A 14,792-nucleotide genomic window follows, 5' to 3' on the forward strand; every position below is an offset into this window, starting at 1 on the left:
ACACCAGCCAGTCATAGAGACCTTACTTTCATGTTCCAAAAAGATGAGCTATCCATATCTGAACCTAACTGAATTCCAGGTAGACAATGTTTCTCTTTCACATCATCCCTGTGAGCAAGACCCCCTCCTCACCATAAATACAAAAGTGCTGGTCTGGGGGGAAAGAGACAGGCCTTCAGAGCTATTCTAAGTACAAAATCCTGAGGAAGGTTTATTCTCCATTGCTGAATTCTTTCTCATTATTATCAATAAGATGAAACACCTTGTTGAATCCATGATCCCTTGGCACAGTGCCCTGATTCTCAAGAGCGCACCAAGATATCCAGAAGATGGCCTTTCTCCAAAGAGCCTAAGCACAAGCTGAAGTTTAACCTCTCCCACAGCCACAAAGCCCTGAAATTTGACACATGAATGTGTCACCAACCACTTTGAGTTCTAAGAGTGAAGCCTCACTCAGAGAAATCAAAAGCACAACATTGCTCTTTTGCCTCAGTCAGACACTGTCTTACCTGAGCACTTTATGTACACTTTTAGCACAAAATAAATTACCAAATGTTTCATGCTTTAATAAAAAGTAGAGTTTGATCAACCAAAATAAGTGAAGTGGAGAATTATATACGCAATATTTACCTCATCTGGAAGGGAATAAATGGTGATATTTTTTGAAAATTCCTTATCTCCAAAGAAAATTGTCCCTTGCACAGGAACTATATCTTGTGTAAAGTCTGGAATAACCACCCATGAAACATTAACATCACCAAAGTTGCCTCGATGTCTTACTACGCTATAAACAGCTGAGAAATACAAAAGAGCATACCTGAATATACATTAAATATTAAAACAAGTAATCATTCAAATAAACAAAAGTAAAAATAACACTTTGTTTTAATAAATGCTAATTTAATAAAAGCCAATTTTTTTAGCATATTCCTTAAGGTTCACATAAAAAATATATAAGCCTATTCACCCTTTTGTAGATATACAATTAATAAAATTAAAAGACTCAATATTTTCCATCATAGTGTGGGATCTTAAGATCATTTGGCATGGGTAGAAATGGTGATTAATTAGGTACAACTATCACAAAATCCTGTAAGGATATCTGCCAAAGGCATTCAAAGGAAGTTTGACTCACCTACTCAGAGTGAATTCCCTGCCCTGACAAGATTGCTTTAAAAACAAAACCTTTCTCCATGGATGCATTGGTGCACACCTGTAATCTCAGTGACTCAAGGCTGAGGCCAGGAGGATAGCAAGTTCAAGACCAGCCTCAGCAACTTAGCAAGACCTTATCTCAAAATAAAATTTAAAGCTGGCTGGGGATGTAACTCAGAGGTAGAGTGCTCCCCTAGCACATAGGAGGCCTTGGGTCCAATCCCCAGAACTGAAGAAATAAATAGATAGAAAGACAGATTTCTCATTTCCTGCCACTGCAATAGTTTCCAGCAATAACTCCTAGTTTTAATGTGTTCTCTATTGACTCATTCCTGGGTGTTTGACAGAACTGCACATGGTTAACTGAAATAAAAATATAACTGATCTGAGTATCATCACAATGCTAAGACAGATATAAAAATTGTAATCCTAAATATGATTTTTAAAAAGACTATTGTCTATATTATGTGTAATTTCTAAAGCAGAATTAGCAACTGAAAATAACTGATTACTAAAGAAATAAACTAAAAAATATTAATTTCCTCTTCCATAAATAAACAAAATACAAGAAACAAAAAATTACCACTGTAGATATTATCTGCTTTGCTTTCATTTATTGTCTCAATTAGACCATCAGAAACAAACTCTATAATCCCATGAGGATCATCATTTTTTAGAATCGTTATGTTGACAACTGAAGCACTTCCCAACTTGCTTTTCCTTTCACCGTGGCTGCTGAGGACCACCCAGTAGTGCTCATCCAGCTAAATGGAACATGCCAAATTAGTAAAAAATGTAAAGTTGACATTTTCACAGCAAATGAAATATTTCCAGATACATACAACTCACTGAAAATACAAAAGAGCTGATTTTATTCCTAGAACATTTTTAGCATGTTCTCCTATCAGTTAAGACATGCCAGATATACATATATATTACCCAATAAGGGAAAAGACAAACAACAACGCTATTGTAAGAAGTCAGGAACTTGTCATTGATGATCCAATAGTCAAATTAGTAAGAGTAACAAATATAAAATCAACTTAAAAGATACATATGCATTAGTGTAAATGTAAGGGAACAGTATCTGGTTCCACAAATATAAAGCTTAAATTTATTTCCTTTAAAAAAGTAATTTTATAGCAAAATTTCAGTTCAAAAGCATACCACTAAAAGTTCAGTTAATGTGAATCACATAAAAACAAGGTTCAGCATAAATAAAGTTAAAAGGAGATAAAAAATGATCACACACTGAAAGTCTTGGAATGTTTGGTTTGTTTGGTATTTCTCCTTCAAGGACAAAAATACACCATTCTAATTTGAATAAATCTTACTTTGCTTGTTAAGATTCTTTTTTGAGTTTTTCAAACATAAGTATTTCTCAACCCCTCTTACATCTTCTTGACAATGTTTAAAATATTTGTGTTCATAATATGCTAGATAACAATCAACCTTTCACAAAAGCAGGAGGGAAAAATAAAACCCCTACCTCTGGTATGCCATCCAGTCTTGACAGCAAGGTGATTACTATTTCTCTTTCCCCGGGTTTAAATTCCAAAACACCTGTGTTTCCATAGAATTCACTGCTGTCTCTGGGTTCTACTCGGTAGTGCAGAAACTGTTTGACAAGAGCCCCCCTGGATCGAATAATGTGGAGCTCTACAGAATCTCCTTCCTTTAAAAAGAATCCACAAGATTTCAAATCTTTCTAGATCATTCTTCTCAAGTTGTGAGTACAGAATGAAGTTTCATACTTACTTTTATAACATAGGGTCCTCTGGAAGCAGGAGAAAATTCAAAAACTCCCCCAGGATCATCATTTTCTAAAATAACTAGGTCACGGCTAGTATATCCAGATTTCAGCACTTGATTTTCCACATTTACCCTGGAGAAGGTGGAGTAAAACAGGCATTCGTTATCTGTAATCTTACTTCTGAATTTTGTAGACTTCAAAGGCAATAATTACAACTCTTCCAGATAATAATCTCAAAGCAAATTTATACATATTAAAATCACTTAAAACCAAAACAGCTTTAGCCATAACACTTATGGAAGATCTATTCTAAATTCACTGCATCTTTTTTTTTTGTGGCTGAAACAAACATGGCATATGTACCCCAAGAATATAGTAACCTAAAGTTGTAAATGTGTTTACAGAAAACACAAAACTTTGTAGACTTTGTTCCAATTTTAGAAAAATTTTATTTGCAATATGTAGTGAGAAAATATATTTAAACAAAACTTCATTTTACATATACTTGAATTTCTTCTAAAATTTCATTACATATAATTATATTATGTACAAGTTGGATAACCACACAGACTATGGCAAGTCACACTGATAAAAATAAAAATGAACACGATATGATTAGACTTTTAGGGATAGTTTTGTGACTTTCAATTTTTTTCTTTTAAAGAAGAAAATGAATCTGAGAAGCATGACCTATTACAAAAATTCTTATATATTTATCAAAAGAACATATTAAATGTTATGTTATTTTAAATTTCTGGCTTTTATGCTCAGTGTGTAATTAGAATGATCAAAGAGACTATAAGGCTCTGAGGGCTTAAAACCAGCAAGGTCTTAAGAAGTCTCAATCCTGCAAGCTGCTCTAAATCTTTCCAAATGTCACTTCCTATTGAACTAAAAAGTATTTATGATAAGATCTCAAAATCACAATGAAACCACAATTTAACATGCAGAAATATGTGTCAAGACAGTTCATGTCCTATGAATAGACAATATGAACTGATATCTTCTCTTGCTTTTGAAATCTGACAACTGATACCTAGCATGCCTGTGATAACAGAAAAGATCATTCAAATAATACAATTACTTATTATATTGCTAATTGAATAACATAGTTTTCACAGCAAATTTTCCCATATTTCACTTATTAGCAGTGTATTCACTAATCAAAATTTCCTCGGTCCACGTAAGCTAGGAAACAAGAAATGTGGATCAAAATGCAAAGTATAAAAGTCCACTCTGAACTGGGTATAGTGGCACATGCCTTTAATACCAGCAGTCCCAGATGCTGAGGCAGGAGGATCAAAAGTTCAAGGCCAGCCTCAGTAACTTAGTGAGACTAAGCAAATTAGCAAGATCCTGGCTCAAAATAAAAAAAAAAAAAAAAAAAAAAAGTCCTCTCTGAGCATAAAACAAATTAATTTATTTGTAAAATGTTCTTAAAATATGCTGCTCTTAGATAAAATGCAAATTCTGAAAAGTTCTATATAAAACACAGATGAAAGCAGGAAATTGCTTAAATACACTCAGAAAAACAATAGATGAGTTAAGATTATTGGTTGCTAATTCTCTGCAAAACATTTTAAGATTTATAAAAGATGTTAGGAAAGAATTTCACAAGTAAAAGCATATATTGTTCTCTAGGTTATGTGTAACTATGAAAACTTAAAATTGTAAGTTCTTCAAACATTTTTTTCAAAAATTTTAAATGCATTCATGATTTGAAACTATTAGACCAAAACATCCCAAAAGTTTCACTTAATAATCTCCTGTTATGATTAGAAAATGAAACTACACACAAAGCATGCACAGTCAGGTGGACAAGCAAAATTTCTCAAGATCTGTGATCATGCAGTGCAGCCTTGTCCCAAAACAATCAACTGCAAAACAAAATGCTGAATGACCAAAAACAAGGCATCATTTTGTACACTTACCCAAAATACACGACAAATCTTTCAGTTTCTACCCTGTCAACACAGAAAGAACTGTGGGAGGAGGGAAAAGGAGGCAGAGGCAATATTTGCCATTTTTACTAATACTGCTAGAAACAGAATGGCAGGGTGGAAAAAAAAAAAAAAGCTAAAAGATAGCCCTTTTCTTTTTCCCAAGAGCTACTAATTTTCACTTTATGGAAATGGTGCACACTGGGTCCTATCCACTGAGAATTGTCAGCAAGAGGTTCTGCAGTTCCCGCGTAGGGAAGATGACCCGTGGTCACATAGCACCATTCAAGACATTCCTTCCCACCTCTCTCCAGGGTGCTTGTGCCTGCCAAGCCTTGCACATGCTTAAACCACAGCAGCTAAGCAAATCGCATTCAGCCCTACTTACAATTACTTAGTAGCTTTAATTGTTTTTCAAAAACCCTCCATCCTTAGATATAATGCTAGTTCTTTGAGTTAGAAAAGTCACAACTCTAAACAATCTCTACCTTTTCCTTTTTTCACAGGAATATATTTGAGAAGCCATAAGATATCATGATAACTTTTCATTAAAACTTTATATCAGGAAATCTGAACACTCTCAAATCCTCAATGTATTTCATTTTCAAATAGTCTTAAAAAGCACACATCGAAGGACAAAGTCTTTGAACTGAATTTTTAAAGTCAAACGCACCACTTATAAATTACCACATAATTTAAAATTCTCTGAAGTAAAATGTCGTAATAAAATTGTTTCTGATTTGGAGAAAATTAAACAAGAGTATTTTTAACTAGTATGGTATTGGAAGTAACATAAACTGCTTAGTACCAGGGCAACTTCAGTCTACATTTTGTTGAAATATAAAGAATATGAATCTGACATTAAGAGAATATTTTATACTGTATTACAAGTTATATTTTTGCAATATTGTATTGTGACTCCTATAATCATAATAGCATTGTTAAACATGCAAAATTAAAAGATTTTGATAAAATAAGCACTTTGAAATCATGAATTTTATCCTCATATTTATTTAAATATTGTTTAAACAGTTAAATGTAATTTGCTTATTCTTATCCACAAACTAGTAACTAAATGAATCATCTTTTTAATATATATTTTAATTAATTTCCTCTATTTTAAAAAGAACCAATAATTTCTGATATTTTTATACCCTAAGATTTTTATTTCCTTGTATACTATATTTACCCACAGGAAGAAGAAAAAGAAACAAAAGTTAAAAAAAGAAAAAAAAAACTTTTAAATTATATTTAATTAATTTCAAATGTTTATATAATATAATCAAACATTACTATTTTGAAAGAGTATAAAGAATAGTCAATATGAATTTTCAGAGGTATAATTTAAATCATTCTTTAAATACTTGAGAGCAGAAGTTCCCAAATGAGCTAACGAAGTTTTCCTGGATTGCTATGACTTTGGTTTTTAATTCTTTAGTTTTCTTCAAGACTGTCCACAGATTTAATACATGCTTAAACCTAATTTAAAGGAAAAATGACATACATGGACAAAGGCCTATATTTTATCATATTTCATCATGAAATACCTTTCCTTAAGATTTAATCTAGGGGCTGAGGCTATAGCTCAGTGGTAGAGCATTTGCCTCACACATGTGAGGCACTGGGTTTGATCCTCAGCACCACATAAAAATAAATCAATAAAGATGTTGTGTCCACTACAACCAAGAAAAAAATCAGTAAAAAAGATTTAATCTAAAAAATACACTAAGCATGTAGACTCAGTGTGTATGTATGTATGTATGTATATGTGTGTGCGTGTGCATGTGTGTGTGTTATGGTTTGTATGTGAGGTATCCGCCATAAGCTCATGTGTGAGACAATGCAAGGTTTGGAGGAGAAATGATTGGGTTATAGCCTTAACCTAATCAGTGAAATGATTCCCTGATGGGATTTACTGAGCGGTAACTGGAGGCAGATGGGGTGTGGCCGGAGGAAGTGGTTCACTGGAAGGATAGCTATCGGGAATATATTTTGTATATAGTGAACTCTTTCTCTCCCTCTCCCTCTCTGTCTCTCTCTCTCTCTCTCTCTCTCTCTCTCTCTCTCTCTGCTTCCTGATCATCATGTGAGCTGCTTCCTTCCACTACACTCTTCTGCCATGATGTTCAGCCTCATCTTCTTCAGCCCAGAGGAATGGAGTCTACTGTCTATGGACTGAGACCTCTGAAATCGTGAGCCCCCAATTAACCTCTTCCTCCTCTAAAGTTGTTCTGGTTGGGTCTTTTAGTCACAGCAGTGAAAAAGCTGACTAAAACACTGTGTGTGTATATGTGTGTGTTGTATTTGGGTTTTGGTTTCTCAGTATTTTGCAGTTTTACTTTTTATGGAAGAAAGGAAGTAAGGAAGTGTAATGTGGTTCTGAAAGCAAACAAAATGAACAGTGGCCATTCCATACCATAGATTTATTCTCTGTAGCTTATATTTTTCTTTCACATAAAACTAAAAAAAAAAAAAAAAAAAAAAATAGAAAAATACTCAACAGGTATATAAAATGTATTTAGACAAAACACCTTCAAAGAAAAATCTGCGGGGTGCTGATAATAAAATAGAAAAAGGTCAAAGGATTATGTAAAATAGTTCTTCACTTCTTTATTCCTGAAGAATATAGTACAAAATATAGTTTACCTATGAATTTTACTGTTTCTAAACATGAATTGTACAGTGTGGTTAGGTCACCATAAATTTCTCTAATCTATAGCATATTGATATAAAGAGACTTATAGAAGATAACTTAGGTTTGATTGTTAAAAATCATTAACATCACTTAAGCACGGTATTTTTTCACTTTTAGAAAAGATTTTCTGAATAACTGAAAGAAAAATTCTCTTAGATTTTGTAATATTTTCTTAATATAAAGTGCCCTCGGAGAAATGCTAAGTAACTTATTATAATGACTGAAAATTTACCTCTTAAATTTGTGTAATTTTTAATTCTCTAGAAAATAAGTGTTAATGTTTAAATTCCATGTAAAAAAGAATGAGGATTAATGTTTTCTTTTACTCACTCACAAAAGCTCTACCCCTTTCCCCTGTTGGATAGGAAGCCACCAGAGCTATTTGCTCAACCTAACATTTTAGAGGTGTTGTAGCCTATTCTTTTTAAAAATATAGCAACATATTGGTTTTGCTTCAAATTCATCTGCTACTTCTACATAATTCTTCCTCACAAAAAATAGCAGGGTAAAAGTTCACTGGAAGATATTATACCCCACAGTTTAACCAGAAGCCATGAAAAAGTAACGGAAAGACAAAAGGCCAACATAACAGGACTTACTTGATTTTTTTTTTTTTTTTTACTTCATATGGAGAAAAAAATTACCTAAATGGGTTATTACCTGTCTAGAGAAAGTGTTAGAGTTTCATTCATTTCCGGTATGTCATCACCTTTGACAGTAATGTTGATTGTTGTGTCACTTTGCCCAGATAAAAACACAACAGAACCATTAAAGGGACCTATATCATCCACAGTCACTGCTTCTGAATTAAAGCCGGAGGGTTTCAAACTCCAATAGACGGTGGCCTGGCCATCAGTTCCATCCCGATGTAAGGGAATGTATACCTTATTAAAAAAAATTTAAAAAGATGAAGAACAATTTCTGCTACAATATATGATCACAAAATATATCAGCTCTGAAGTCAGTTAATGTACATATTATTAGGTTAATATGTATTTTATAGAGAAGTAAATCATTAAGTGACATTAAAAACAATTGAAGAAGTCTTCTTTTTAAACATGACAGTAATTTTGGGTATTTTCTTCAGTTTTGCTAATCAAGTTTATCTAGAAAATTGCCCCTGACCAAAAATGTATCTGACCTGGGAATTATCTAAATAAATGAAAAATATTTTAAAATACAAATAATCATGAAAAAAGAATAATCTTGCTAAAGAATAAATTTTCATCAGAGGCTTTATGAATCTCAAAATATAAACTGAAAAATAAACTTTTGTGACTAAAATTGGGAATTAATTCAGACAGAGTGGTGCATGCCTATAATCCCAGCAGCTCCCAAGGTTGAGGTAGGAGGATCATGAGTTCAAAGCCAGCCTCAGGAATTTAGCAAGGCCCTAAGCAACTTAGTGAGACCCTGATTCTAAATAAAATATAAAAAGGGCTGAGTGATTAAGCACCTCTGCATTCAATCCCCAGTACCAAACAAACAAACAAAAAACTTGGGAAATTATGTCATATAAAATGCATCCTAAAGTGATAGGGGACAGAATAAAATGTTTCTAACCAACACAATAAATACCATAAAAATAAAATCAGACACTCATATCATGACTCCTGGGGAAAATTACTTAAGCTTTCTGATCTCGATTTCTTCATGTGAAATGAAGCTAATGAATCTCAGTTCTGCAAGTTTTTGGTAAGGCTGAGAGATCATTTAAGCATCTAGAACACTAGTATGAGCAAAATAATTGAATGCTATTATAATAATTCTGAAACAAATTCTATTTTGTAGTTTTGTTCAAATGCAGTACTCTTTGATTATATAATAAGATTCACTACAGATCATGATGAAGCCTTTTCAAAAAATATAAATTAATATTTCATGGTAACTGTGCTATTCTTTTTACATTCCTAAGGGTGATATTATAGTTTTTTTCTTTACCTTTTAATATATCTCATCTTAGAAAAAAAAAAAAAAATACCTTCACCACTAACCATTCTACTACTTTGACTAGCAATGATCAAAACCAAAGCCAGCTAGGTTCTGAGGGAAGCAAAAAAAGGTACCAGGGTTGGCCCCTGTATCCCCTGAGGGAGTGAGTATTGCTGGGGTTGTATACAAGGCACAGCAAAAGGGAGACTCCTACTTCTGCTATTTCCTAAGAGGGTAAGAATGCAGTTCCAAGGTGCCCAAAACTCACTTCTCTCAGGGGAAAAACCTTGAAATGGTAAGTTTACAGTTTTATAAATAAATAAATAAAAGCTATCCACTCTTTAAGAATAAGCTAAGGGCTGGGGTTGTAGCACAGGGGTAGAGCACTTGCCTTGCACATATGAGGTACTGGGTTTGATCCTCAGCACCACATACAAAAAAATAAATAAAGGTACTGTGCCCCTCTACAACTAAAATTTTTTTAAAAAAGAATAAACTAAATGCTTTTTAGTCTCTAGAAGTAAACAGTATATTTTTTAAAAATGGAAAATCAAAACCATCATGAAAACTGAAGCTCTCTGCCCATTTAGAGCATGTAATATATAAACAAAGGAAATATCACACATTTTGACATTAAACTTTGATAACAAAAACAACTCTCCTCATTCCTGATCTTAATCTTAACCAATTAAAATCAAATTTATGTGGAGTACTTGGAGAGGGTCTCAGATAGTAGTTTTGGGACTGGCAAGGCAGGACAGAGCTGCCCCAAGATGGATGGAGGTTTGGGAAAAATTCAGCTGGTGGTGGAGAGGTGCTCTATATGTGAACATGCTTTTATATATGTGTGTGTGTGTGTGTGTGTGTGTGTGTGTGTGTGTGTCTGTGTGTGTGTGTATGTGTGAGAGAGAGAGAGAGAGAGAGAGAGAATTTACATATACACATAGGATTAAAAATTCCTAAGTTTCAGATTTCACAACTTTATCATCACCATCTCCAGCATCAAACATAGGACCCAAGGTTGCCACTTCAGCCTAACTCATGGTGAGTAAGTGACATACTCAGAGATGGAATAGGGCAAGATCAGCTATGGGCCATAACTTGGCCATTAAAAAGCAGATTTATGCTCGGCTATGATTACGTCAAATGTCACGGCTCTATCTGGAAGCAATTTAATCTAAATATACTACTCTCACCATGAGCAAATAATTCCAATTGCATTCTATTAAATATAGCAAAAACGATGGAAAATCACACCCTTATCAGTTACTTATGTCAAATGTATCAAAGGTCCAACGTAAATGATGAAGCTTTTCAAGATCTATTAACTCAAAATACTAACCCTAATTTTAAAAAAATATTCTGTAAATTGCCTCAAACACATCAGACTCCATCAAATAAGAAAGAGCTCACTTACCACTTCAGCACCAGAATCTTCTGGTTCATGCAAAATGATTGGAATATTGCTAATAAAGCCAATTTCTCCATTTGCAATGGCTGGAGTAACCAGTAAAGAAATGTTTCGAATTTCCCCAAATCTGGGACTTATGGGTGGGATTGGGGGTTGTATGTTCACCAACATCACACTCTCCAACTAAAATAAACAAAAACAATAAAAGCAATTAAGATAGAAACTTTCCAAATTAAGAAAGACTGTTAATAGTATCAGGTAATAAAGTAAAAAGGGATGAAGATCACCAAAACGTGGCAACTTCATCCTCCTCCTTCCATCCCTTTTCAATCAATCTCCTGTACTGACTGCTTGAGATTTTTTTCATCCCCCAGTTATTACTATTCTACCGGGTTCTTCCTGAATTCTTTATCTTATAATTTCTTGCAATCTCATGAATAATCTATGGCTCTCTCCCTCGAACTCCAAATCACTATAACCACTTGCCACTGGATATCACATAAATGTCATGCACACACTTTACAGAATGTCCAAACAGAAATCACAACCTCTGTTCCTTGCCCCCTCACCACTACCATCGCCAGCAACTCCACCTGCTTTTCCTCCTCATCACCCATATCCAACTACCTTGCCTTTTAAAGCCAAATGACAGAAAACTGTCCACATCTCCTGCCTCTGTTCCACTGACCCACACTTCTAATTGCCCACTCCCTTTCTCAGAAGATGATCTGGAAATTCAATTGTAACTTAATGGATGCACCTTTATGTGTAATGTGATACATGTATAACATACAATGTCCCTGTAGTTAATAAAATGTCACCAAAGTAACTTCAACACGTTCTCATCTAGAACACCCTCCCTTCCTCATCTCGCAAGCTCAAGAAGTCTTAAAATTCAGCTGAATTTTCCTCCCCTCCCAAGAAGATATACTTGGATTCTCAAGTCCTCTTCATGCTGCATCTTTCTGAAGCTCTACTGCTACCCTCTCTAAGCTCAGAACTTGATTACAAACATGCTGCTTCTTCATCATCATCTTCGGTGTGCCAGGCTTTTACTTCCTAATACACCTGTAGAACTCTGAAGGTCTGTATGCTTCCCAGTATTTTCCCCAAAACCACAGGAGCTGCACAATAAATTTTTATTTGTTAATTCATCCCTCCAACAAACTGAGCTCTATAGGAATACTATTAGATAAAAAAACCTTCAACACCTTGCACATTCTGTTTTTTCAAAATAAAACTTATCAATCCACACAGTGTTCACCTGAGGGTCATAGGAATATGGAACCATTACAGGACTATCAAAGCCATAGGGATTTTAAGTTAAGCTTAATGAAACATCGTATATCTCCCACTCTGTAGAGCACTCGGTCAGACTTTGTAATGTCGAAATAATGCCACCAATAGAAATGTGTGATTTAAATTAATTTCCACAAGTGGACAGGACTGGTACTGATTGCCAACATACTTTCATACTTTTAAATCAACAATATACATTTCAAAAGGCAAAGGCAAATGTCTTTTCTTAAATCTCTCACATTTTGCTTTGAAAATCATATACAGAGAAAGACACAAAAAATTCCATTTTTGGTTAGTATTCATTTGAGTAAAAGAAAAATGAAGTTAGACCGACCAATTTTCTCAAGTATTGACAGGCAGACTAATCTAAATAAAATGATTCTTAGTATGCTGCTTTTAGTTTACAAAACAAATAAAATGCAAAGATAAATATGTAGTTAAAACCACACAACTGACATTCTTTCTGGAGAAAAGTGTTTTATACACACACACACACACACACACACACATACACACATAAACACATACACACATAAATACACATATATGCATATACATATATACATGAACATATACACATACATGTATTTATCTTACAAAATAGCACAAATAAATAATTTATAGATCATTTAATGGAACATCAAAATAAGGGCATTCATTGATTAGAGGCAATGATGTTTCTCAAATATGTTGGTGACATAACACCAGTTGGCAAATGAACACACTTGTTATATTTACAAAAAGCTAAACCGTTGGTACTGTCTAAAGCATCAAGGTAAGAAACTCAATATATTTTACTCAAAACTTCAAGTTAAAACAACTAAGATTTCATCTTACTCCAATTAGAATGGCTATTATCAAGAACACAAACAATAATAGATGTTGGCGTGGATGTGGGGCAAAAGGCAAACTTTTACATTGCTGGTGGAGTTGCAAATTGGTGCAGCCTCTCTGGAAAGCAGTGTGGAGAATCCTAAGAAAACTTGGAATGGACCCACCTTTTGATCCAGTTATCCCACTCCTCGGTTTATACCTAAAGGACTTAAAAGTAGCATGCTATAGTAATGCAACCACATCAATGTTTATAGCAGCTCAATTCACAATAGATAGATTGTGTAACCAACCTAGATACCCTTAAACAGATAAACAGATAAAGAAACTGTGGTATATATACACAATGGAATATTATTCAGTCATAAAGAAGAATAATATTATGGCATTTGCAAATAAATGCATGGAACTGGAGAATATCATGCTAAGTGAAATAAACCATTCCCAAAAAACCAAAGGTTGATGGTTTTCCCTGATAAGTGAATGATGATATATAATGGGGGAAGAGAGTGGGGGTGAGAGAAGAATGGAGGAACTTTAGATTATATAGAGGGAAACGAGAGAAAGAGGGGTATGAAAAATTGTGGCATAAGATAGACATCATTACCCCAGGAACATGTATGATTACACGAATGGTATGAATCTACATCGTGCACAAACACAGAAATTAAATGATATACCTCATTTGTGTACAATGAATCAAAATGCAGTCTGTAAAAAATAAATAAATAAAAATTATTAGAAAATAAAATATCTTTAAAAAAGAAAGGAAGAAAATAAGTCATATTTTAGTTATGATTATCAAAAACGTTATAGAATTAAGCCTAGAGGTATTTTGACAAATACGAAGAAATGACAATAGAAGTTCATGAAATGAACTAATCAAAAAGAAAATGCTAACTTTAAAATTTTACATCAGCATGGCTTATTTCCTAGTCTATAAGCCTTTTTTGTCTGGGTTCCCTAAGCATCTGCTAAATCAAATTGCTCCATTCATTCACAAAGGAAAGTTCTTTGCTTGCAGATGGTTTGTTACTGGGACAGCACATTAGTGTCCCCACGTCTGCCAAGAGTTGCATCTCAGACTAATGTGTTTGGCCGAGTAGTTAGAGGAGGAGGAGTGTATGTCTCACTCTCCTTTCTTCAGTTCCATCAATTTTCCACCTAGTCTGATGCTTCCTACCCTTGAGTTGCTCATCCATTGTGTACTACACAAACTATACAACCTTCTTACTCCAACCAACCTTCCAGAGCCAACAGCTGTTCTAACCTCAAGGAACTGTGTCAGTGACTAATGTTGCCTTTCCCCCCATAAACAAGTGTTCCATTACTGTTCTCCCTGTAAGGCTTTTGGTTTTTGACTGAATAGAGAGAAACATAAAGAACTGAGTCTGGAATCAATGGTGCAAAACCACTTTCTGATCCAAGATCATCAAAACTCAGATTTCACATCCTTCTTCAAGTTTTTTCTTAGTTTTCAAGTGTCGTCAAAAATAAATTCTGTCATGTTTCATAGACTGCTGAAGTGAAATAACTAGGCTAATATTTGACCATCTGAAGGTTCTTAATGAAGATTGGCTAAGATAGGAATTCTCTGCAGATACTTTCAAATAACTATTCAATATTTTCGAAAGATTGTTTACTATCTTAAACTTGCTGGTATTGGCATAGTTGTAGAAGTTTCTATTCACACTGGTTACAAGGCACTATGAGAAAAGAAACTAGAACTCTAGAATGGAAACATAAATACTCTCCACAACTCTAGAAGAGCATTTC

General features: G+C 34.0%; 1 protein-coding gene across 1 annotated transcript in view; it reads right to left on the bottom strand.

Moving 5' to 3' along the window:
* Positions 1–14,792, bottom strand: part of ADGRV1 (adhesion G protein-coupled receptor V1) — a gene marked incomplete at its 5' end in the record, with an annotated part of 585,014 nt that overhangs the window by 554,268 nt on the left and 15,954 nt on the right. The window contains 6 exon segments of the mRNA XM_079143469.1: positions 631–794; positions 1,739–1,919; positions 2,645–2,830; positions 2,914–3,040; positions 8,204–8,427; positions 10,893–11,069. Coding sequence (XP_078999595.1) covers positions 631–794; positions 1,739–1,919; positions 2,645–2,830; positions 2,914–3,040; positions 8,204–8,427; positions 10,893–11,069 — 1,059 coding nt within the window.

Source organism: Sciurus vulgaris (genome assembly GCF_902686455.1).
Source record: "Sciurus vulgaris genome assembly, chromosome: 6".
NCBI lineage: Eukaryota > Metazoa > Chordata > Mammalia > Rodentia > Sciuridae > Sciurus > Sciurus vulgaris.